Source organism: Neopelma chrysocephalum, unplaced genomic scaffold, assembly GCF_003984885.1.
Source record: "Neopelma chrysocephalum unplaced genomic scaffold, ASM398488v2 Primary Assembly neopelma1_76, whole genome shotgun sequence".
Classification (NCBI taxonomy): domain Eukaryota; kingdom Metazoa; phylum Chordata; class Aves; order Passeriformes; family Pipridae; genus Neopelma; species Neopelma chrysocephalum.
The window spans coordinates 6,797,334-6,821,433 of NW_020897737.1; the positions used below are offsets into that span (position 1 = coordinate 6,797,334).

At 34.6% G+C, this 24,100-nt stretch overlaps 1 protein-coding gene across 1 annotated transcript in view; it reads left to right on the top strand.

Annotated features, from left to right (window-relative positions):
* The window catches only part of IL1RAPL1 (interleukin 1 receptor accessory protein like 1), a 693,820-nt gene that overhangs the window by 73,615 nt on the left and 596,105 nt on the right, over positions 1 to 24,100 (top strand). Inside the window, exon 2 of the mRNA XM_027688869.1 lies at positions 13,147 to 13,252. Within this exon, the coding sequence (XP_027544670.1) occupies positions 13,171 to 13,252 (82 nt within the window). The 5' untranslated portion in view covers positions 13,147 to 13,170. The remainder of the gene's footprint in view (positions 1 to 13,146; positions 13,253 to 24,100) is intronic.

Here is a 24,100-nt window from a genome sequence, read left to right on the forward strand (position 1 = left end):
GATATTGTTGAGGTATGAGGCTCAGTGTCGTGAGCCACGATGCCATAACAAATGAAACACATACGTGTCTTTTAGATCCACCTCAGAATTTCTTACCTCAAAACTGTGGGCAAACATCAGCCATGCCAGTATTTATTCTAGGAATGCTTATAGTCTTCAAATAATGTTGAACAGGTCAATAAAAAATGGTATTTCTACTTGTGTTGACTGCACTGGCTGTTGAATGAGTCCTTATAGTACTATCATTTCTCTCTGAATGGCACATTCTGGGCAGTGGCTACCACCAGTACTGGTGAACTGACCATTTTCTGTGCTTTACACTCTTGCTCTTTCTTAACAACTCTTTTATTCCCTGTTTGTTTGTTTTGAAGAAGTATGTTCCAGAATGTGTGAACTTCATACACATCCGACTCTTATTTTCAGGGGAAGTTTTGATGCCGAAAAACCTCAGAATGATTAACTGCTCAGAGACTTTGCATCTTTAAGCAGCAAGGTATTTGTTTATTCCATGTTGGGAGCAAGCCAGCTCATGCTGGACAAACTTGCTCGACTTGAATGTGCAAAAGCAAGCCATTTTATACACTTTAGATACATGGTTACATCATTTAACCTACATATTAATATGTAGGCTAGTCTCTGGGTGGAGTCTTTCCAGGCACGCCCAGTTTTCTACTGTGGGGGTCTTCTCCTCAAGCCTTCGTCCCTCTGGTGGTTGCCACAGATATCTTCCTTGATTTGACCTCTTCTTTGGTAACCTGAATTCTTCAAGCTTGCAAAATCCTGGCTTCGGGACTTCTGTATCTTATTCAAACGTCTAGTTTACCTAATTTAATACCACGTGTATACTATTCTTTCTATAAGGCCTTTGGTCCAGTGAACAGAACAGAACATGGTATTTACCAGTGCTCCTAAAATGTTCTTCTAGCAAAACAGGTAGAGCAAACAGGACAAGGTATACCAGCTGAATGATTTTTTAACTTTTTTTTTTGTGCCTTTTTGCCATCGGTTTCATAGAATCAGGATGGAATGAAATTATTGCTCTGCCCAATGTCAAGATCAGCTGTACTGAGTCAATGTGTGCAAATGTGAAATGTACTTTTTAAAATATTCTTAGATCCTAAAGATAAAGATTCCGCAATTACCCTGCTCTGTGCACATCCCAGGATGGCAATTAACTTTTTTTTAGGAAGTGTAGTCTGGCTGGTATTCAGTTTCTAATCTACTTCAATTGATAGATCCTTTGGTACAGAACCGGTGCCTAGCCAGCTGTTATTCATCCTTTCTGCGTTTGCTTGATTAGGTCCTCTTAATTTGACAATTTACACTTGTTTCTCTAGAGTTTTATCTGTTTTTTCATATTGTTTCTGTAGTCTGGATAATTTTCAATACTGTCACTAACCTCAAACAGTCAAGAAATTCATCCCACCTTGCTTAATCTGGAAATGTAATAATCAAAATATTTTTCCCATTACATAAACAATTAAAGAATAATGAGGAGCTAACAACAGGCTGTTTATAAGGCCACTTAGTATCTGGCCTTCCAAACTATTGTCCTTTGCTCATCCTGATGAAACAATGGGAGACCCTCACAGGAGAATTGGGGTTTGGAAGCCCTAGCTCAAATTTCTTCATCAGAATAATCTCGTCTAACTAAATGTAAAAAGAAAAGAAAAAGAAAAAGAAAAAGAAAAAGAAAGTACTGGAACCCCATAAACTGGTCTACTTCTAGTTTATTTAATACCTCTAATAGCTCTTATTAATCTCCTAGTGTTATAACCAATGAAGAGTTAATAAGATTTGTGTGTGTGGTGTCAGATTCACTGACTGTGAAATAAATTTACCACCTCTAATCCATCAATCAATATATGAGTGCAACAGCCTCAAAAAATCGAGAGACAGGAACAGAGAGATGATTGTCACTTTTTGTGGGCCTTCTGCTACTTCTGCAGCAACCCAAAAAGTACTTTTTTCATTGCGTCTGGGTTGGCTACTATTAGAGAGCAAATAATCATGTTCTTTCTTAGTGTGCATGGGGGGAGTATATGCTTGAATTCAAAATCCTGTGGAAATAATATAAGCATCAACTGTTGTTGCATATATTTTTAGAATGCAGAAACCTTACATTTTAGACATTGGTTTTTCAAGGAGGTAAAACCTCAGCAGTGTTATCCTGAATATAGATTTTGTATATATAATTTATTGGCATAACAGTAGACAGTCAATAACATGGATTCATGGACAAATAAACTTAGGCTTAGCTTTGAATTCTGTAGTAACTAGATGCCTTTCTAGTGAGCTTTTAAAACATCCTGGGGGCTTTCACAATGGGAGCTGATAAAATTTTATGGAATGCTCTACTTTTATGTTTAGTGAATATGATGAGAATCATTCTGCTCTGTACAACAGCGTGGAAATTAACTGAATAGTTTTGAATGAGTTACCCATAAACATTTGCTGCATTTATTTTACAAGTTAACATTTTACTTGGCACAAACTACTCCTTTGAAAGCACGCAATGTGTGTATGTGTTATGGAGTTGCAGCACATGCCCAGGAACTGGAAGCATTATTTTGTGAGTCTTCTTAATTTGAAGGACTTGAACCCACATTTCCCAAATGCCTCATCCAATTATTTTGATGACAGCAATCTCAATAATTTCTGGAGAAAACAAGTTGCTGTGCAGCTGGGCATTCTAAATTCAGGGGCCTGGAAAAAGAAGCAGAAGGAGACAAGTTCTGGCTTAATAGTCTTAATATTTCTATAGGAAAGGAAGAATTCTAGGATTACAGTATTTTCTTCTGTTATTTCTGTCATGCATTTCATCCATTTTAAGACAAAAGGTTTTGAATTAGGGAGTTGAAATCTCAAGTCTGATCTACCACAGGTGAGACCAGAATGGTTGTCAGTCTCATCCTGATACATCAGTATTTGAAATCCTGGTATTGAATGGGTAGATGAGTACCTGTCATGGTGGGACAAAATGTTAGTAGTTTCCAGATAAGTTATTTTTAAAAGGTTTTTTGATTTTTTTTGATCATTATTTTCAAATCAAGATTTTGAAAAGTATCATTATAATAGCTCTCTCCCAGCTATGGGAATTGCCAGAAACATACTGAATATACTGCAACTTAGTTTAGTACTCAGCCTGTGACCTGGATATATGTAAATCTTTATTTGATGTATATTTTCCATGTTATAATCTGAAATTAATTTTGGAACAGCAGTTGTTATCCACCAGGATGTTGCAGCATTAAGTTTGGATATTATGTATTTCATGGCTACTCATTATTAATAACGCAGTGGTAAACAGGAAGCTCTGCTTCTTCTGAAACTTTCTGCTTCCTCTTAGTGTCAAATCATAAATTGCGGCTATTAATAAGCAACACTGTTCAGCAGCACTTAAAGGCAGTAGTTGGTTAAGCCACTGCTTTTTGATCTTGGATCTCAGTACAGGTTTAAATTACACCTGAAAGTAAGCAATAGCGTCATGTGTCTGCTACTTTCTACTCAAGCAATGAAAGTTTCTCCTGCGCTGGGATTATTAGGTAACTGATTGGTACTAGGACAGGCAAGTAGCAAGCAGTTTGACCAGAAATTAAAGATATGGAGATATGGTTTTCAAAAACTAGCTAAACAAAGGAACAAGATCAACACTAAAACTGAAGTAGGATTAATGATTGTCATCCCAAACTGAATGATAAGGCTGGGCAGTTTCAAAGTTATCTTGTTCAGTGCAGCTAAATGCTTTACAGTTTTAATGGGAGAAGTTTTAGCACCATTTACAATCCTTTCTTCCTTTTACCCTTCTAGTCTTCTTTATAGTAATAGATCAGGATCTATAAAACTGTGATGTGATTGTCAGTGCTGTAGGAAAGCTGGCTCACAGTGATGGTGTGCAGAACAGAGCAGAAAGAGCTGCTGTGCTATACCCACCATTATTATAATTACATATCATCAATGCCTGAGTCCTTTACAAACCAATTTAATGATGTTAATCCTTGTAGAAATTGTTCTGCTTTTAATTTTGCTACACAAAATACTGTATCTGAATGGTAAAGCTTACATCCTTTATGTGCATATTTCTCTTCACATCCTTGTTCATTAACAAACAGCAAATTCCTCACACGGACTCTTTTGTCTTTATCAGGCAGTAACTTGCCTGTGTAATCCCATATAGTTACTGAGTTGCTGCTGCTCAAATGTTTTTATATGTGATCTCTCTTATAGTCTGCTGACATCTTAAATAATTATATCATAGATAATTGATAAAACTGTGAACTTCTAAAGCTTTTTATTATAATTTCTGTAAACACAAAACTATTTACAATCCATACATTTTCAAGGAGAAGCAGCAACTCTTACCGGGTCATTTGTAGTATTAAATGTGAGAAATTTTCTCCCATTGGAAGTGAACAGGTTTAAGACAGACATGATCAGTAGTTATTCTTTCAGACCTCTTAGGAGCAAGGTGTCAGGGTGCGGTGAGGTTTGACTGTCTGACCCCAAGAGTGGCACTGGCATAGCCTGTGCCCTCACCCAGAGGGTGCAGTTCCACAGTTTCTGAGCAGGGTCATGGGGTCTGTCAACAGCCCCTGACATGGCAAGTGGTGAGCCAGGGCCAAGGACTTTAGCCAAGAGCAGAAGGAAATGACATGAGAGAGAGTGGGAAGCAGCATAAGTATGAGGAATCCATGTTAAGACTGACTCCTCTAATGTTGATACCATCCAGGCAGGGCCAGACACAGAGCTGGAGACCAGCACTCCTGCAGTGTCACAGAGGCAGGGACTGACATCCTCGGAATGAGCTGAGATGGTGTCCCAGGCCCATGGGAGAAAGTCTCAGGGAAGGTTGGGCAGGGACAGTCAGGCCCAGCAGTGATCTCAGGATCTGACTGCATGTTGTCAAAATCTGGTTTGAACAAGTGTAAAGGACTTGTCAGTTAGCCTTTGAGAGAGAGGGGATGAATGAAACACTTATTTCTCTCTTTTCACAACTCTAAAATGCAAAGTGAGCTCATATAGTATGAAGTGTAATGTAAATTACAGACCAGTTCCCTAACATCTAAAAGGTCAGGATAGAGTAAACATTAAAGCAGAAACAAGTCGTGCTGTAAGATTACCTTGTGTTAGTCAAATTGTGTTTACAGGTATCAGCTGTAGGAAACCATTGATGTTAGTGTTACATAAACAGATATCTTAGAGATGGTGAGGGGAGTTATTATTTTGTGTGTAAACAATCTGTCAGAATATTCACAGTGGAGCTTCATCTTCCACGTCCTTCTGTCTTTTTTCATTTTGAGGGAAAATATCTCTCTGATTAGTGAATCAGATGGGAGGTACTATATAGAGAATTTTGGAAATAAATCATTCTTGTAGTGCTTTTTGATTGTCAAAATACCTAGAATCTTCTGTCAGTATCTGAGGAGGAGCATGCTTGTTTTATGAAGTATCTATTCAGTAAATTTCATAAAGACCAAACTTTTTAAAGGAGGGCTTTTATCCTAAGTTAAGCTAAAAATTTTAATTCTTCTTTTACTTTAAGCTACATCTTACCAATTTGTTTTTGCAAACATATTATGTCGTTACATAACTGCTAGTCTTCAGAAATTAGAAAATGGGAGAAAAGTACTCATATAGGAAAACAGAGTATTCCAACTGTTTTGCTGTGGTTTTGCTGCAAATAGCTAGTCTTTGAAAACTTGCCATATGTAGAAAAGGAGTTTGTATTCTCCATACATGTGTAGTGAATACACGTAGCACAGACTGGAAAAGGGGAAATATAGCCCCCATTTTTAAAAAGAGAAATAAAGAAGACCTAGGAAACTACAGGATGGTCAGTCTCACCTTGGTACTTGGCAAGATCATGGAGCAGATCCTCCTGGAAGCTATGAGAAGATAATGGAAATTAAGGAGGCGATTGGTGACAGCCAACATTGCTTCAGTAATGACAAATCATGCCTGACAAGGTTGTGGTGGTCTTCTATGACAGAATTACAGTGGTGGTGGATGAGGGAAGAGCAACTGATGTCCTCTACTTGGACTTTTGCATGACATCCTTGTCTCTAAACTGAAGTGACGTTAATTTGATGGCCGGAGCACTCAGTGGATAAGGAATGGGCTGAACGGTCTCACTGAAAGAGTTGGGGTGAACAGCTCAATGTCCAAGTGGAGATAGTGATGAGTGGTGTCCTCAGGGGGTTGGTGCTGGGACCAGCACTGTTTAACATCTTTGTCAGCGACATGGACATATCGGCAACTTTAACGTCCCTTCCAACCCAAAACAACTCTGTGATTTTATGTTTCTATTAGTCTACTGCTATTGTAAATATTTTAGGAGCTCATTTAGTTGCCTGAAAACACAAGCAATTAGAATTATTCAACAAAATCATATTTACAGCATTAAAACTTTGTTTGGTCAGTTTTGACAGAGGTGGAATTTCATCTTGCTACAACAACAAGGCTACTTAACCTCAAAAAGCAAAGATATAGAGTGGTCAAGGAACCAATGCAAGAGCAGACGATTGGGGTTAGATATCTCACATGCCAAAACCATGCCATAAGTTGAGTACTGGTTACCCATACACACACATACACAGATTTGGAAGAAAGACCTTTTACTTTTTTTGGAAGAGCAGCCCTTCAGAACCACGTTGATAGTCTTTATCTGACTTTATGTATTTAAGTCTGTGAAAAGGGAAAATTGTTTTATTCTTTTATTTTATTTTATTCTATTTGTTTATTCTTTTTTACACTTCTAGTGTATCTGCCTTTAGAAGCTAAGTGGCACAGCAACCATTTTCAACTAGCTTTCTGTAAACATAGCTGTTGAGCTAACTTTTTGAGTATTTTTTATAAGTTTACTGCCACGTTGTTATAATTTTTTTTGTTTTCTGTAAAGAAAAAGAAGTTATGATTTCAACTTTTCCCCTAATCCATCAGACTTTTCAACATCATTAGCACATGTTTCTTGTGTATTCTGCTAGATGTGTTGGTTCCATCAAGTGTGTTAGTCCAGTTTGGCTACATTTTTTTTGTTGCAAAAACCTTTCCTAATTTCAGATTCTTATTTCCTTGTGATCAAGAGTGGTAAACTATTAAGAGGGAGGCATCTACTTGTACTAACAATATTAGATTGTTTTAAACTAAGGCTGATGTATTTCTTTATCTCAAGTAAATGCTCCTAGTAATGAACAGACAGGCTCGTGTCTATCCATTTTCCCCTTACCCTGATAGTAAACAACTCACTGGCTCACTATCCAAGGATTTTATTTCCTGCCCTATTTACATCAACACTTTTGACTGACTGAGCCACCCTGGTGAATTATCTGGGACTGGCAAGGACACCCTGCTGACCTGAATTCCACAAGGTGTTATGAGACCATTGGAAAGAGACTGTCATCTCTCTTTATTATAACTCTCCTGAAGCTGTACTTTCTCTTCTCAGCCCTGGCAGTTCCCCAAAATGTGTGTCAGATAGTTTTCAGCTATGTAACTATTCTGATCTATGGTTCAGAGGGACAAGATGTTCAACTGTTTCTTCAATGGAGGATTCTCAAGCATATGATGTGTTACATTTCAGGTATCTACAATCTGCTACAACTTATTTGTCTCATAATAGAAAAAACACTGTCTAGAAATTTTATCCATTACCTACCACACAAAAAAGTCACTTAATGAAATATCTAGAAACACGTTAAGCAATTTAATCAGTGTGCAAAATATTAATGTTTGATAGTCCATCATGATCAGTTCAAATACTCTTGTTGACATTACTGTTTTATGCAAGATTAGGAAAATAAATATTTAGCCCAACATCAGGATTCTTCTAATTCTGAGAGAAGATTTCTTCCCTGTAGAATCATTTTTAATTCTTTTATATCTTTAAGTAAGTCATGCATATTTCTTTAAGGAAACTTACGAGAATGGTAGATTATATTTTTATACAGAGAGACACATGGAATGATCTTAAATTTCTCCAGACAGATTGCCATGTGTACTATACCTTGCATGGTGGATGGAGTCCTAAGGAGATGAAAATCTTAACAGTAAAAAGTATCTTTAAAAGAAGGCAGTAATGAGTACCAGGTTTAATAGGAAAAGTGATAATGCAGTTGATTGGAAACCTCTTCAAAGGCTCTACTGAATTCCTGTTCACAATGTGTTCTGCAAGACAGGTGGCCTATTGGCTTTTGGTTATCACAGCGTAAAACACTGTCACCAATCCTTCAAAACTTACTGCTTTTTTAATCATCTCCTTTTTGTGTTTGTTTGTTTTTTTGTTTTTTTTTGTCCTGAGTCACAACTTGCTTGAACTTAGGAATGCTGCTTGGCATGGAGGAGCAGGGGTGATTTCAAAAGCAAATGTAGTAAAAAAAAAAAAAAAAGGCAAAACACCTTTCTGGTGCTTATGACTGGTTTCTCATTTGCTGAATCTTTTTGTTTTCTAGGACTTTGGAAAGGATTTATTTTATAAACTTTTGTATTTGAAACAGGTATATTTTCTTCTAGCTAACATTTTAAGAATTGCTAGAGTTCTACTGTTCTAGGACAGATCGTGACAATGAATTGACATTTGTTTATGAAATCACATTGATTCTAATTTTAATTTTTCCTTGCATTTTAGGAATTTAAAGCAGTTTTTTTCCGAGCTGCTTGAGTTTTGATCTGGACATACCAAATATTATACCAATAATATGATACCAGTATTTTTTACACTTTATGGGATCTAATGTCATGCTATTCAGGTATTTGTAAAGAAATGCAACATAAAAAGACACTATTACTAAACAGGCATTTTTGTTTGTTTATTTCTTATCTGTTCAGGTGGTGCTTCTTTGTAATTTTGTTACTCATGCATAATTTACCAGCACTTTCATGTCATTACCACTGAACAGTCATGAAGTATCTTCCAGAGTTCAGAGGATACTGCATTTTTTTTTCTTTTTCTTTGAAGGGTGTGTCATGGAGAAAGATAATGCAGTAGTTCTGAAAATGTATGAAAGAATATTCTTCAAAGTTAGAAGAAAAATTATTTTGAAATTATTAATTAATGGCAGCCAGCTAGCATTTATAGGTCAACTGAGAATCAACCCCTTCAAGTTATTGTAAGGGACTGAGCCCATGGAAAATTTCTTCAGTTAAGTTCAATTCAAGTTTTGGGAAAGATCCATAATGAACATAGGTAAAATTAAGAAATCAGATTTTTTTTTTAATTTTCTTGCCTTATGAGGAACTGCTTTACTATTGTTAATTTTATGTCTGCTGAGCTGTTTTGGGAAGCATGTGTCTCTATGTATGCATTTTCCTCACAGTGAGTATTTATGACAATTTAAGAAAAAAACATTCTTGGCATTTCCCCAAAGAATGTTAGTTTTGAGATACAGCTGTATTTCTATTTCTGTCTCAACTGGAAAATTAGATACATGGTGATACAGATGCCATGCTATGGCATTTTTGTGTTAAACAATGACACCGTCTACAGAAAAGACTTTTAAAAAAATTAATAACGTGCCCAGTAAAATTTATGTGGAATATATTTATGCAGAAATATTCAGTATTTTTTTCAGTGTTTTGGTTCATGCAAACAAACAACTCATTACTGAATATTTGAAATTGTGAATTCTACTTAAAGATGAAAAATATTTCAACCCTTGCTATTGTATAAAGAAAAAGCAACCAAAAATCCCTCATTCTTGAAGATTTTCTTAGTCTGCTATTCATCTATAGAGTTTAGCAGTTGTATAGCCAGAGTATCTAAAACATGCTAAAATTGATGTAAATTGAAACCCAGCAATTAAGTTTATAACTACCATGCATTGTCTTAGATTTTTAGTTGAAGTAACTGAAAATCAGAAAAAAAACCCCATAAAAATAATTTTCGTGGGTGGCTATGTAAGATGTTTATCTACCTAATGCTTAAAAAAACCAGCAGACATGTTCTGCTTGTTAAAATCATAATTTCTTAATGTAATTAAAAAAAATTAAATTACAGCTAAGTGACTAGTGAAATAGTCTCTTAAAAATTCATTGCTGAAAGAAGGCTATTTCCAATTCATGAGATATCACAGTCCAGTTAGTGCTAAGAACTTGATTTCTCAGAATTATGCCTTTTTTTTTTTTTTTTTTTTTTAGTTTAAAAGCTACCTGAATATGTTACAGTGTCTAGGCCTCAGGCATAGTCGTTGCAGCAGTGAAGGCATTTTCTGTTGACTTGTGGGATTCCCCTTGGGATGTTCCTTTTTTATTTTCTTCTGTCTTGCTTATTATGTTTTCACAACCAATTTCACGAGGGTGACATTTTCTAGAATAGCCAATTTCTGAGGCATCCACCCAGAACAAGGGACATGAGATGTTAAGTATCTGTTTTGAGTCAGTCATATGAATAACATGAGGCAAATTTTCCAGCCATCCAAAGCCTTAAGGCACTAGATCCTATATACTGATTTTTTACTTCTTTGCATTTTCTTTGTTTGAGCATTTGATTTTTAAAATGAAGAAAAGACTAGAAAAACTATTCCTCCTCCTCCACAAAAGGGAGTGTAAAGAGAAGAGAAGAGTTGGAAGACTCTGGGGGGAGCCTATGTAAGATCTGATGTGTTGCTCATTGCTGCAAGGAGGCAATGGCTGCTATTGGGAGTCACCCCTCCCTTATTTTTTCCCTTTAGCAGGAATTTTTTTCTAGTGTCTCCAAAGACAATAGCAGACTTTACTTTTGAGGGATTTGCCACAGTGTAGGCAGCAGCCAATTTTTCTTATGCCTTTAAGTTAGACCTGAATCTCTGAGAATAAATGTGCATGAGAATGGCTGCCACAGTGGCGTGATTAAAATGAAATTCTTGCTATACTATTGTAATAGTGGTTCTCCTTGACTTTGCAGCTTAAATGAGTGATATATGCATGGACCAAAAGAAAATTTTAGTTTACTGAACTGTTTCTTATTGTTATTCTTGTATTTACTGGGGCTTGCTTTGGTAGAATCAAGCTACTCCATGGTTTCACTGCAAAAGTATCCATAAATACAAATGAATACATACATACATGCATACACACACACATATATGCAAATGTATGTATATATTTGCATTTATTTCACAGTGATCAGCAATATTGTCTTTTGATGTATGGTCAGAAAGGATGTGTCTGGATATGCTTTCACAGTCAGAACCTGTTTAGTGGATTTGTAATTGCACGGTAAGTTCCTGTGGTTCTTTGGGCAGTATTTATTAGGCTCACACAGAGCAAGGAGCTGACTCTTGCTAGTACCCCGGAGGCTGAAGATATCAGCTTCAGGATTTCCTGCGGCATCAGTTAGTGCAGTGACTGAGAAATGAGATTTTGATTGCAGAAAGCTTGACTAAGTTCTGCAGTAAAATGTAGCATAACACATTGTGGTATCTACTCACTGTGTCCCTGGAAAATTAACCTTTATTTCTAGCTTCTAAATTTCTAAGGATCTATATTATTTATAACTGCCAGTGGCCATGGTACTTTGTTAAATTTTAAACTTAACTAAAAGTATTAGCATTACACATAATTTACCTCCTAGCAATCCCATATTTCATATTTAATTTCTATGTTGATAAGCCTAAATTTTCTGAAATATCATGTGAATGGAGTCAAATGACAGTCTTTCACCTGTGATGCTAAAATGTGGAAGCTTATTCACAGCCAATGAATGAGCAAATGCTTCTGTGTTTCTCTGTGAGTACAAATATTGTTATAAAATTAAGATATCACAAACTGTTGTCAAAATATATTCTCTCACTCTCTCATATTTAATAAAGTCATAATAATGAATGTAGTGGGTTTGTGCTTAGTTCTGAAATGTCTTGAAATGTTAAGCTTTAAGATGGATTATATATGAAGTCATCATTGTTTAAGCAATTCTTCCCATAATGTGCTTTTTTACACTCCTACTGTTTCTTATTTCTAACCTGTTCTCTTCTAAGGTGAAGATTTTTTAAGATACTGCTTTCAAAAAATGTCTTGGGTAGTCAGTAACCTGACTATCAATGAAAGTGCAAAAGATTCACTGTCTCTTTAGAAATCAAAGCTTGTAGTATGTGGTTCCTTCTGAGATTTTTTTCAGTTGCTGTCCCGTGCTGTGATTAACAGAGGTCAATATCAAAACCACATTGGTTTAATCTGGGTCTTATTTATAATATTAAAGAGCCATTGATCCCAGCCCTTTTTCGTCCCCCATTAGACAAGAATATTTTTGCATAAGCTCCTATCATGAATATAGATAGCACAGAAAGGTTACTGTCTAGCTTGACTAGACAGAATATTTTGCCTCCCTTTCCCCTTTTAACACGCTGAAATGTTAGGATGTTAGTCCTATCAACATTCCAGAAGAAAGCTGGTAATCATCATGAGTAGATGGCACCTTCTTAGTTATATGGGGAATCAACAAAATGTTTGGTCCCTGGTTTCACCAGCTGCTTATACCACTTAATCCTCAGAGTAAGCAAATAGAAATGCAAAACTTTTATTCACATGTTAGGGGTGAAGGCTTAGACAGAGTCTATGCTCCACTTCTCTCCACTCTAATTAACATTTACTTTTGATTTAGTGCAGTGAATATGTTAGTTTGAACTTGCTCATGGGAACTTGCTATCCTAAGAGGAAGTTACAAGTGTCTCTATAGGTTCTTCTGGTGCACTTTTATGTTTCCCCTTTCGCTGTTGCTAAGAAGATGACAAGATTTGTTTTTAATCTGTGCTCAATTTCATTGTGAATCTTGTGCTCAATTTGTGATATTAATAAATGGGAGCAAAACTAATGAAGAAGGGCATTATTTTCTTTTTCGTCTTGGTGGGGGCGGAATATATTCCGTGATAAAAAGAAAGAAATAGGTGTTCCAAGAGATCTGTTATAAAGTTTTAACAGGGACACAATGAATTTTTAATCTGTAGACAAAATTGTAACTTAAACTCCAGGGTTAAATGTAGTGTGTGCGTGTGTTTATTTCATGGTGATTTTAGTTTATATAATTTTTTAAAGAAAAAATAGATAACTTTTAGTGCATTAAATTGCTCAGAAAAACTGTATTTAGCTTTTCCACAAGGTCAGTGTTATGATTATTTACTTCAAGGTTGTTTCAGCACTGATGTACAATCAGTGTTTCTTTCTTTTTTGGTACTCTAGGAAGCAGTCACAGAAAGACAGAAGATGAAAGCTCCTATTCCCAACTTGATTCTCTTGTATGCTACTCTAACTCAGAGCTTGAAGGTTGTGACCAAAAGGGGATCAGGTAAGTAAATCTTTATCTCTGTGGTTACAATGTGGTGTGGAAAGAAGTGCTTAATGTTTGCAAGTATATACTAGGATATTATTGTGGTCGTTTGGAACATTGTTAAGAGGATTTCAAATTCTGCAGCAAAAAAGGTATCTTTTATATATTTTTAGACTACTGTGGCCTTTGGACTTGGTGAAAAAAAACCCCAAAATATTAAAATCAGATATGTAATGTGAAGTGAATGTAACCATTCATCTGTTGAAGGAAAGTTATTCCCAGAACTATCTGACTTAAAAGACTTTGTTGCAGTCAGTGTTGTTGAGCTACTGGATTTATCTGTTTGACTATATACTTTTGGAAATGAAGATCATAGAGTTTTGGTTTAAGCAACTGATTTTTGTAACACAACAAATAGATCAAACACATTAAATTTAATAACCATGAAAAGTGAACAGCAAAATGTGGCTTTTTTAAGGGATACTTGAAACATGGTTGAAGAGTTTAATTCAGTGAAGAAAATAGAGGCAGTTTTTCAGAAACCAAGTAGAGGGTGATGTATTTACCAAACATCTTTCATAGTGTTACTATAGATGAATCATCTTCACATGTAAATAAAGAGAACAGCAGTACTGAGACAGTTGAGCAGTTTGGGGTTCATTTTTTTCCCTGTCACCCTCTAGTTTTCCTCTCTTTGGCTTTTTATTGGATAGTGAAAAACAAAATAGGATACTACTTCTGCAAAACGTCTTGCTGTATGGCACTAAAGAAAACTAAATCCTTAATGAAAGTCTTAATCCCTTGTTGATGGAATTAATTAATTAGGTTTGTTGTTGCTAGTCATTTTCCGTTTAGCATTGGGGTGTTTTAGGTAGCTTTTGTTGCTCTTCCAGAAGTCTGGCTTTGATTTGTTTTTGTATTTTGGTTGGTAGTAGTTGTAAGCTGGAGCTTGGGGAGAACACAGGTCTTTATTCGTTTTGGGCAACAGCTTAAATCACGTCTTGTATTTTCAATGGATTATATTTGTAACAATATAATGAAACTAGTTATGTCTCCAGTATCTTAGTGCCTGGAAATATAGATTGAGGGAAGGCAAATAAGGAGTACTACTATAAATTAAGGTATTCCTCAATCAAGACTCGAGATAAAATTATATTTTGAGCTTATTTAAACTCAAGAAAACTGAAATATACAGATTGTGTACAGAGCAAAGGACCTGGTGATGGGTTGACATGTTTATAGTAGGATGTTGAAGCCTAGATAGATAACATAGATATCCTTTGGATGTGTCTGGGTAGAGTGTTCTGTTTGATTAAGATTTAATGCTTGTTAGCTTTTTGTTAGCTAGCCCCTTAATCCAAATTTAATACAAAGATTATTGATCATCTTAAAGTAAATTTTTCAAAGATAGTCATTCTTAAGGAACTAAAAAATGACCAGTCATCAGATACCTGTTACTTGAAAGTGATGATAATAAGAACTTGGGTTGTCTTTGTATTTTATTTCATAATTTTTGCCTGTATCATCTTCCTCTGATTAACCAATGCAAGGAAAAGTGTAAATATGCAATTAAATTTCCAATCAGGAAAGTAATATAATTGCTGTCCAGCAAAAAAAAAGAGCATACAAAACTTTTCAAGATGTATAGAATATTTTCTCATCCTGATGCTGTAATATAAAGGAAAAGCTATGATGGAAATCTTTGGATCATGCTTCGCTGTAACATGGAATTCTTGATGTTTTTGTGTGAGATTGGGGGTGATTTGTCATACTGTGTGTGAAGCACAAGTCTCTTATTTACTGAAATCTGCCTTTGATCATGTTGTTTTGTGATTTTAGATTTGAAGAACTTCCTCAGACGTAGGTGGAATGTAGTAACATGTGTGATGGTGCTTGGTTTGCTTTTGTTGTGGTTTGATTTGGTTTGGTTTCGGGTTTTCCTCCTTTGGATGCTCAGCAGGCCTATTTTTGCAACCCTGAAGTATTTCTGCAAAGAAAACCTTATTTGCTTTAATGAAAGCTTTAACAAAATAAGACTGACTTATCTATACTGTGAAAAAAAAACCGGTTTCCTAAAGCTAATGCAACTTAGCTTCAGTAGGAAAGAAAAATCAACTTGGAAAGAAGAACTTCAGTTTTATGTGAACATGCTAATCAGAGGCAGAGGGTGGTGAAGACATGTTTTGCATCTCTTTAGTCAGTGAGTTCACTTTGTCCTTGAAATGTTGTCATGAAAGCAAAATGAATAGAAAAAAAATTATACTTATGTTATAATTATAAATATGGAGTATTATATATACGGAGTATCTATCTTTTAGAGATATATTATTTTTCTGTATTTCCTTCTCTGTTATGAATTACAGAACTGTATTGTAGGTAAAGAAGTTGTTGCATTAATATGCTAAATATTTATCTTAATTGTAAACTATTACTTCTAAATCACTTTTGTTGAGCTTATTTCTAAGTACCAAACCTAAAATCACAGATCTTGTGTTCTTTATATATTTAATTTATTTATTTATGTTCATATGTATTACACATTTTATATAAACTGATATAAATTTAATATGTATTTGTATATTTGATATATATTTTTTCTGTATTTAATGTTATGAAGAGATCTGTGTTTGAAAATATGTCTTTTCAATACTGTCAATTGGATTTTTTCTTCAAGAGTACTTCAGCTCTCTTCTTTTGTAAGTTTTTTATCAGCTGTGCAAAAAAGATAGTGATAAATAAAAGTATGACTTTCTCCATCTGGTAGAAATACATTTCCAACTACTTCTCTGATCTGTCAAGAACATGACAACTTACCTTCAGTAAGTCACTGAGGATTCACAACAAGCCAAAAATGTGGAATAATTAGTGGGCTCAAATTCTGGATTTATTTCTAGAAATGGATAGCAATTCTGACTGTTTATTGGCTTTCAAGACTGAAGTTACATCAAATAATTAGCTATATGTGTAAACAATTAGGATCAGTATAGTATTCTTTTGTTTGAAAAGAAGGTTTAACTTCACAATAGAAGAAATCTTAGGTTGTGCTGCGTTTGGATTAGGTCTGTAATATTCAGAACTGTCATTATGCAGAGCACTTAAATTAAATTACTTAAAGGCAGTCCTTGAATCTTTCTACCTCTGTGTGCTATTAATCACTTAAATATAATAATATAGGGAATAAAGAGAGCAGTATTAATCAAATATTTATTACACTAGCCAGAAAACATGCTTTAAATTAGCTTGCTCACAGCTGTGTGACATACCTGTTTAACACTTACCTCATTGGTATGATTATGTTTCTGACAGAAAATAAATTTTTTTCCAGTTAATATTTTAGATAGGTTCTTAACAGTTTCAAGCTACTCTTTAACATATTTTACATCTTTAACTTATTTTACATTTAGAACATGTAATAATTGTATTTGTTACATAAGAATGGATGGATGAAGAGTTGTAGTATTAATTCCTTTACTAAATACAGATGATGCAAGAAACTTCTTCCTAATCTGTGTATGAAAACTCTAAAATAGACTTAAGCACACCTAAAATTTTCCTGTCAATTATGGTTGAATATATGACACCTACAAATTTTAATGCCTTCTCAAGCAGGAAAGGATTCTTTGCCTTAAACTTTGCAGTTAGAACCACTGACTTCATAGTGGATGTAAAGTTTATTAGTTGGATGTTTAAGGTATTCAGTGAAGTCTCAATGAACTTCTGGAGAGGCTTCAGAGCCTGTAATAGTTACTGCAAAGATAACTTTCATTTGGCATGTAATAAATCTCAGATATGATTTGCTAAATGGGAAGTTGACTCCTGCACTGCTTCTCAGCTTTCTTCTAATATCTTAAAGCATCTTCCTTTATGAAACAATTCCTCTGTTTGATCACTGTGTCCTGGCTGATGCAAAGGAAGAATAAATACTTAAAGCCTATGTATTTTGATCCGTTCAGCATGTAGTTTTACAAGAATTGACTTAAAAATGCAGGAAATAATGCCTGTTTTTTAGCATGAGGCCAAACTACATATAAATTTATGATATACCTAAAAAGATGTACTTTTTGTGCAATTCACTACCCAGTGCAGCCCCTGATAGTATTTTGAGAACTCTATGTTAATGCAGTTCTAAATGTTTTCCTTTCAGTGGTTTTTCCTGAAATTATCCATTTTCATAGTTTGAACTAAATTGTTGATTTTTATTTTTTTTATCCATATAATTTTATATCCTTAGAAAGTTAGGTTTCTAAGAGTCTATTCTTTACAGGTTGAATGGTATTTGATCACTTACTTGCAGTGAATAGAGTTTTTGCTTATGAATTATTTAATATTCATCAAAGAGGAAATAGGTTAGGAAAGAGAGCCTCATGCTGATGCATATAGACTTTTTTCCTCATAATATGTATGTTAAATGAAATACTTGAACACTGCATTGCCATCTGGTGGTTTTTTCCAAGGATGCTGAATAGACAAAAGAAAGAAAAGTTTGGGATTTTGGTTTGTTTGTTTTTTTTTTTTGTTTGGTTAGTTTTTTTGTTTATTTGAGGTTTTTGTTTGTTTTTGTTAGAACAAAATCTGTTAAAAGGGAAAATGTGGGAAAAAATATCTAAGAAATTTGATTACATAAAACAATAATGAGCTGATCAGTATATTCAGATAGTATTAGTGTATTTGCTTTTTTTACACTAAGATTGCCCAATAATCTGGTGTTGACTTGTATCAAAAGAGGTGAGAGTTGTTGTTACTGCCTGTAGTTCTCTGCTTTTCTACAGATTATTTTGCATTATGAGTTAATTAATTAATTAATATTCTGTGTTCAGTTCTGCTATCATGAATGGAAATTTTCTTTTCTAAATCAGATTTATTCTCTGCTGGGATAATCTTACCAGAAGGACAGTCTTTCCAATGATGGATTATTGGGATATGTATGAGGTCCTTCACACAATTATGATGAGATTAAAGGCTACATATATATTTTTGTGATGTGGGAGAAGACTACTTCTTTTTTTAATGTCTAGTATTTTTGTGCCTTAGTTATTATTAGTCAATATGGCTGATTCTTGTTGTTGTACTTGTATGGAAGATCAACATTATGAAAAAAGGTAGTAAAGAGCTTTGGCACCGCAGTGCTATTTCTGACTTTTAGTATATTTTTTGTAGGAGCAATGTAGTAAATGTAGTAAATGACGTAAAAATAATTCAAGATTTTTTTTTAATTGTTCTAAAACCAGTGGAATTCTGAGTAACAGACTGGAAATATATACTAAAATTTCAAGTAGTTTTTCTGTTTGACAAAGTCAATACTCTTTAAGAACTATAAGCAGATATTTTTCTAAATTATGGCTCTCTATGAATTTTTATGAACTATTTCTCATGAAAGAATATTTTAGAGAATAATAACATGTGTGTAAGGGTTTTCTCTACACAAACAAGACAGTTTCTTGTTTTTGACAATGTTTCTTTTAACTGGAAAAGGAACATGTGATCTGTGCAATGTGGGCCTTAACATCAACAAAGCCGAGGTCTAACACCTCATGATAAATGTTATAATGAGAACACAACAATTTAGTTAAAAAAAAAATCCATGGAATGAAAATTCTTCATTTGTGGTATAAGTAAGGAATAGATCTACAGAAGTCAAGACAGTATGAGAACTCTTTGCAGGTAGGAAGAATTTTTTAATTTAGTGTTTTCATTTGTACCTAGTAATTGGATTACCACTATTTTACAGAAAAAAAATATATGTATATATAGAATACAGCTTACATGGCAAAAATGCTTTGAGAAAATGCACATAATTAAGTGCTGAGGCTTAGAGGTCTGGTATCCAATGTTTGAGTATTTGTAATTTTTACTTATCTTTTATAACCCTTCCAGGTGAGGCTTGTTGTCCTAAGTGTGTAGTGCTACATAAATAATACTGTCCTTCTTTCAGTAGTGTCATTCTGGTTTTTATTCTGCCTGTGTTTTGATTGCCTAAGTATTTTCCTTTTGGATTCTTGTCAAAAGGTAATTAGTTGATTAATGACATATTGGATCTGATACATGCTGGATAAGAAGGTTAAAAATTAAATTAATATATCTGTTGTTCTTTTTCTTATACAATTTATAAGCAGAACACTCACATATACAGTACACCAATACACTGAGCTTGGAGCAATTACAGCCACTGAAGGATATGCTTCCTCTAAACCATAGGAGTTTGTGTCAATTGATATTAATGGCTCCTAGCTGTTGTTTTCACTCTGTTACAGAATGTTGGTTTTCCATTATTAATTGATGAGGCTTGTGGCTTGTTGGGCGGTTACACAGAACCTGAAATAATATTTAGAGTCTATCTATGTCTATTTGATGTACAAGATTAACTTCCATGAGCAATGACTTTTAAACTAGATCAAGACTACTGTTATTACTATGAAAACCTTTTTCTGTTTCTGTGTTTGGTAAGAAGAAAAAGTATAGTGAATGTCAGTCTTCAGCAAAGGTGTGTATACCTTTCTTATTGCACTGGGAGACAGGTATATTTTTGCATCATGACCTGATTAAGAAGTGAACCTTCCCTCTTATGAGGATTGCTTCAAAAAACTCATTTTGAATTGGCATATAAATATGCAGCCTAGTTTATGGTTTTAGCTGTGGGACTGAATGGGGAAAACTCTGAAACATTTTTCTTTTTGAGGGAGAAGAGAGAAAAAGATAAGGGTGAACCTTACAGTTAAAAACAAAACGGAGATAAACAAAAATCCTTGTTAATTTTAGGCAACTTTCTTATATTGTGATTTAATAATTAATTTCATATTGATTTTATTAACACTAATATTCTTCTGCTTTTTATCCTAGGAATAAAAGATGTTTTAGTTTACTTTTTGCCCCTGTTTTGTTTTGATTTAATGTGGTTATTCCTCTCCATTTTAATGTGTAGTAGAAATCAATAAGTTTTATTTTTAATGTTAAAACTTCTTCATAGTTGAAGAATGAATTCACTGAGTGTATCCAGTTTCTTGGATTTTGACTAATTACTCCACAGTGTATACACCTCGTATAGTTGTGTGTCAGTGGGAAAGGGGTGTTATTACTTTCTTACTTGCACATTTCTTTTAAAGATAGAAAATCTTCAAAAGCAGGGATGGTGGTCTAGATGATCTAGAGAAGCAAAGGCTGTGTAAGTGCTCTGTGTCCTTCTTCAGCACTTTCTCTCTCTCTGTCCTGAACTTTTGCTGTCTGTTGTAGAGAATTGTGAGGCCTCCTGGAATTAATATAACCCACAGAAAACTTTTACATCTTGCTATTACTACATGGCAACAGGATGTTAGAAGAGCAATTAGTGTCCTTTAGCACCTTATATAGACATCAGAAGTATCCATATCCCTATCCTGCAGCCAATTCTGACAAAGTCATTTACATCACTTTTGGTATGATTTTCAACTTCTTTCTTAATTTATGAAGGTTAAAACCTATTGTTAGGTGAAAAGGCATGATTTGCTGTTTGTGAATCAAAGCATGCTGGAAGAAAGTAGGAGTAAGAAAGTACTTATTTAGTAAATTTTTGCATATTCAGGAAATTAGAGGGTTCCTTTAGGATATGGTTTTAAACCTGGATTTTTGTTTGTTTGTTTTGGTTATGCCACCTGTATATGAGAAGCATTCGTTTTTTAAAAAAAGAATAATCTTTTACAATGCTTCGTGTTTATTTAGCTACAGAATATTGTATGTGTTGCATTGCTATGGAGTAATGTTCAACGTACAGTTTTCATTTGAAAAACCTTGAGTATGTTTTGTTAGTGAACTTAAACAGTGCTTGACCATGATGACGGCTTACCTCCAATGGTCTCTATTCTGTTTTTATAAGCTAAGGATACTGTTGAATGTGTCAGATGAACAGCAAATATGAGGCTTGTGTACTATGGGGGGGTGGGGACTATATTATAAAATAGAGAGAAGTACAGTTCTGTTCTACTGGAGTATTTGGGCAATAAGGAATGACTGCATCACAAGCATAAATCCTTTGTGACATATTACTTATTTTGGAGCCACTATGAAAGCAGTAACTATTACTTGTCTTTATGAACAGGATGGCTGGCATTTTAAAAATAGTTGTATGACCTTTTGTTGTTGCTAGGATCCATACTGATACTTTTCAGAGCCCTGGGAGATAGTGAATAATACCACAGTATGTGAAAGGATTTTCTGTGTGGTAGGAAAGGGTCAATGTTTTATAGTGTAAAATATTAAGAAATGACTAATGATAATAAAGGAGACAATACAAAATCCGAAGCCAAAAGGACAGTAACAGATATTCTTACATAGTTCAGTCATTGAATTTTAGTAGCTGTTTAGGATGACTCTCCGCTTCCAGAGTCCTTATTTTCTCTGGGGAATTGTTAGTGGTTGTTTCACTGATTGGCATCTGTTGGCAAATGGCCTAGAAGATGTAAAAGAACAAGGGACCTTTGATCAGAAATCACTGCAGAAGTGCAGAAGATTTATTTATTCGGATATTATCCTGTCAATTTTATGTAGAATAATGACTGTGGAGAATAAGGAGGTAAAAACCCCTCAAGGACAAATACTGGCCATCTGATGTATTTGTCTTTTTTATTTAAGTGTATTCAGTTGTGAAACATTATTAAAATATAGAAATAAGAGCCATGATAATAAGTTCTGCCCCTTAGAATATGTTTTGTTGCTACACTTAAAGGAAATTAAAATTGACAAAATCTGTCCTAGATTAAAATACATACTGACTTGCTCTTCCTGGAGGTTGGAGAGAGAAAGTGCTATCAGTGCTGCATACACAGATATATGGGAAGCAACTTAGCATGAAAAGAAGAGGTCATCCTTTGGATTGCAATACTGAAATCTTCAGACGTTCTTGCTCAGAATATCTTTGTCTTGTCTTTGCTGTTCAGGCCTTTACTTCAAAAGCAGAATGCATAAGCTGATTTAAGATATATATTTTTATCATTTTTTCATACCTTTGGGTTTGATTTTTTTTTTCTTTCAGTTAAAAGGAGAATTATCGGACTGCTGTAATGGTAAATTACAACACAATTATGTTAGTTGAGAGATGAGTGCTCCTGTAATTTCATCACCTTGCTCTGAACGCAAAACTCATTTCAGGAAACTGTTGGGAGTACAGATGCAAAGCAGACAATTCTGTTGAAGCAATCTGAAAATTCATTTGGAGTAGCCCACTTCCACAAATGAAACTTTTTCATCCTTGACAAAAAGGAGCAATTTTTATTCTCTTTTAAATAAATTTTAATTTCAACTAAAATGCTTCCAGTTGATAATTCCAGTTTTGATTATGGAACCACTTAGGTTGGAAAGGAGCTCTTAAGATCATCTAGTACAACATAGCTGGTTCAAGCAATGTCAACTTCAGGAGGTTGCTCAGGATTATGTGCAGTTGAATTAAGTGACTTCAGGACTGTTCTTTAAAAAATGATTCTTAAGGAATTTAGGCAAACCTTCAAGAGGCTATGTGTACATGCTGCAGACCCTCGATTTTTTCAGATAAGAATTTCCCTAAACATATCTCTTATCACGGGTTGCTCTAATGTTGAATTGCAACATGCCAAGGAAACACCTGGAGGTATTGTCATGTCAGGTTCTAAAATTTGATCTATCTGCAAGCAACGGTAGTTAAAATTGCATCATACCTGTTCAGAAGGTCCAGTTTCTTTCACACTAAGATTAATTATTTCTTGGAAATTACAACTATATTGAAAGTCCACTGAAACATGACATAATAAAGGAGGCTGCACGAAAAAACGACCATATGTAAAGTGTATTTTACCATTGCTGCCTTACTTTTAACCATAGTTAACATCCTTATCAAGGAACATAGCATTTTTCTTATAGGAAAAGTAATTGAATAATACTAGGCATTCTATCTTCATACACTTTTATATAATTCACTATGATTTTTTTTTTTAATTGAGGTTTTTCATGGTAAGTAAAACAAAGACAGTGACTTCTAATTAAAAATTAAAGAGCAGGCCATAAAGCCTACAACTTTCAAGAAAACCAGCAACATACATGGGTTATCCAGATCAAAAGAGCACAACCAGCAGTAAAACTGTTATTAATATTGTTTTTAAAAAAGTATAAGGTAGACTTGTCTCAAATTTTGAATTTTCTGCAAATGTCATTGGTTGTACAACCCAGAGTGAATCCTGAAGGCGAAACAGAAAGACAGGCAAGAAACAGTGCAAAATCTCTCTATTTATTCCTAGATATCTGTGGTATGGGGGAAAGCTCAATTCGTTCCTAGGGATCATGAAGCCTAGCTGTTAAGCTGTTAAGCTTTTACATAGGTGAATGCCATGGTGCAGCACAGCAAAAGAGGAGGGAAAACACAGAGCAATAGTGTCAACCTCTGAGCCCTTTCCAACCAAACAGGTTGAGCCGAGTATGACAAGGAGTCAAGCTGCCTTTTCTAGAAGTGACTAATTCATACCTCATGGTTTCACAAGGGGCAGGCCAGGAGGGAGGCCAGTGAGTGCCCTGTTTTCATTCTGCTGACTCTGCCACCCCACTTTACACACTCTGCAACAAAATCACATTTTTGTAATGTATGTTTACTTTTGTCATTAGCAGTATTTTAAATGTAATTTATATTTTTATTATTGAAGAGACAAAATTAAATTTCAAACTTTGTATTTTTCTAGGGAATTGAACAAGGGTCAGTAGCAGAACATTCTAGTTGGGTAAGAAACATTGTTTGAAACAATTATTCAGCAGAAATGCTAGCTGGTATAAATTTACAAATATACGTGCTTTCATTTTTTCAGTGTACTACTTGTTGTGAAGTTTTAGCAAAATGGACTATTAATGGATGAAGCAGGAAGCTTAAGATGACATAAA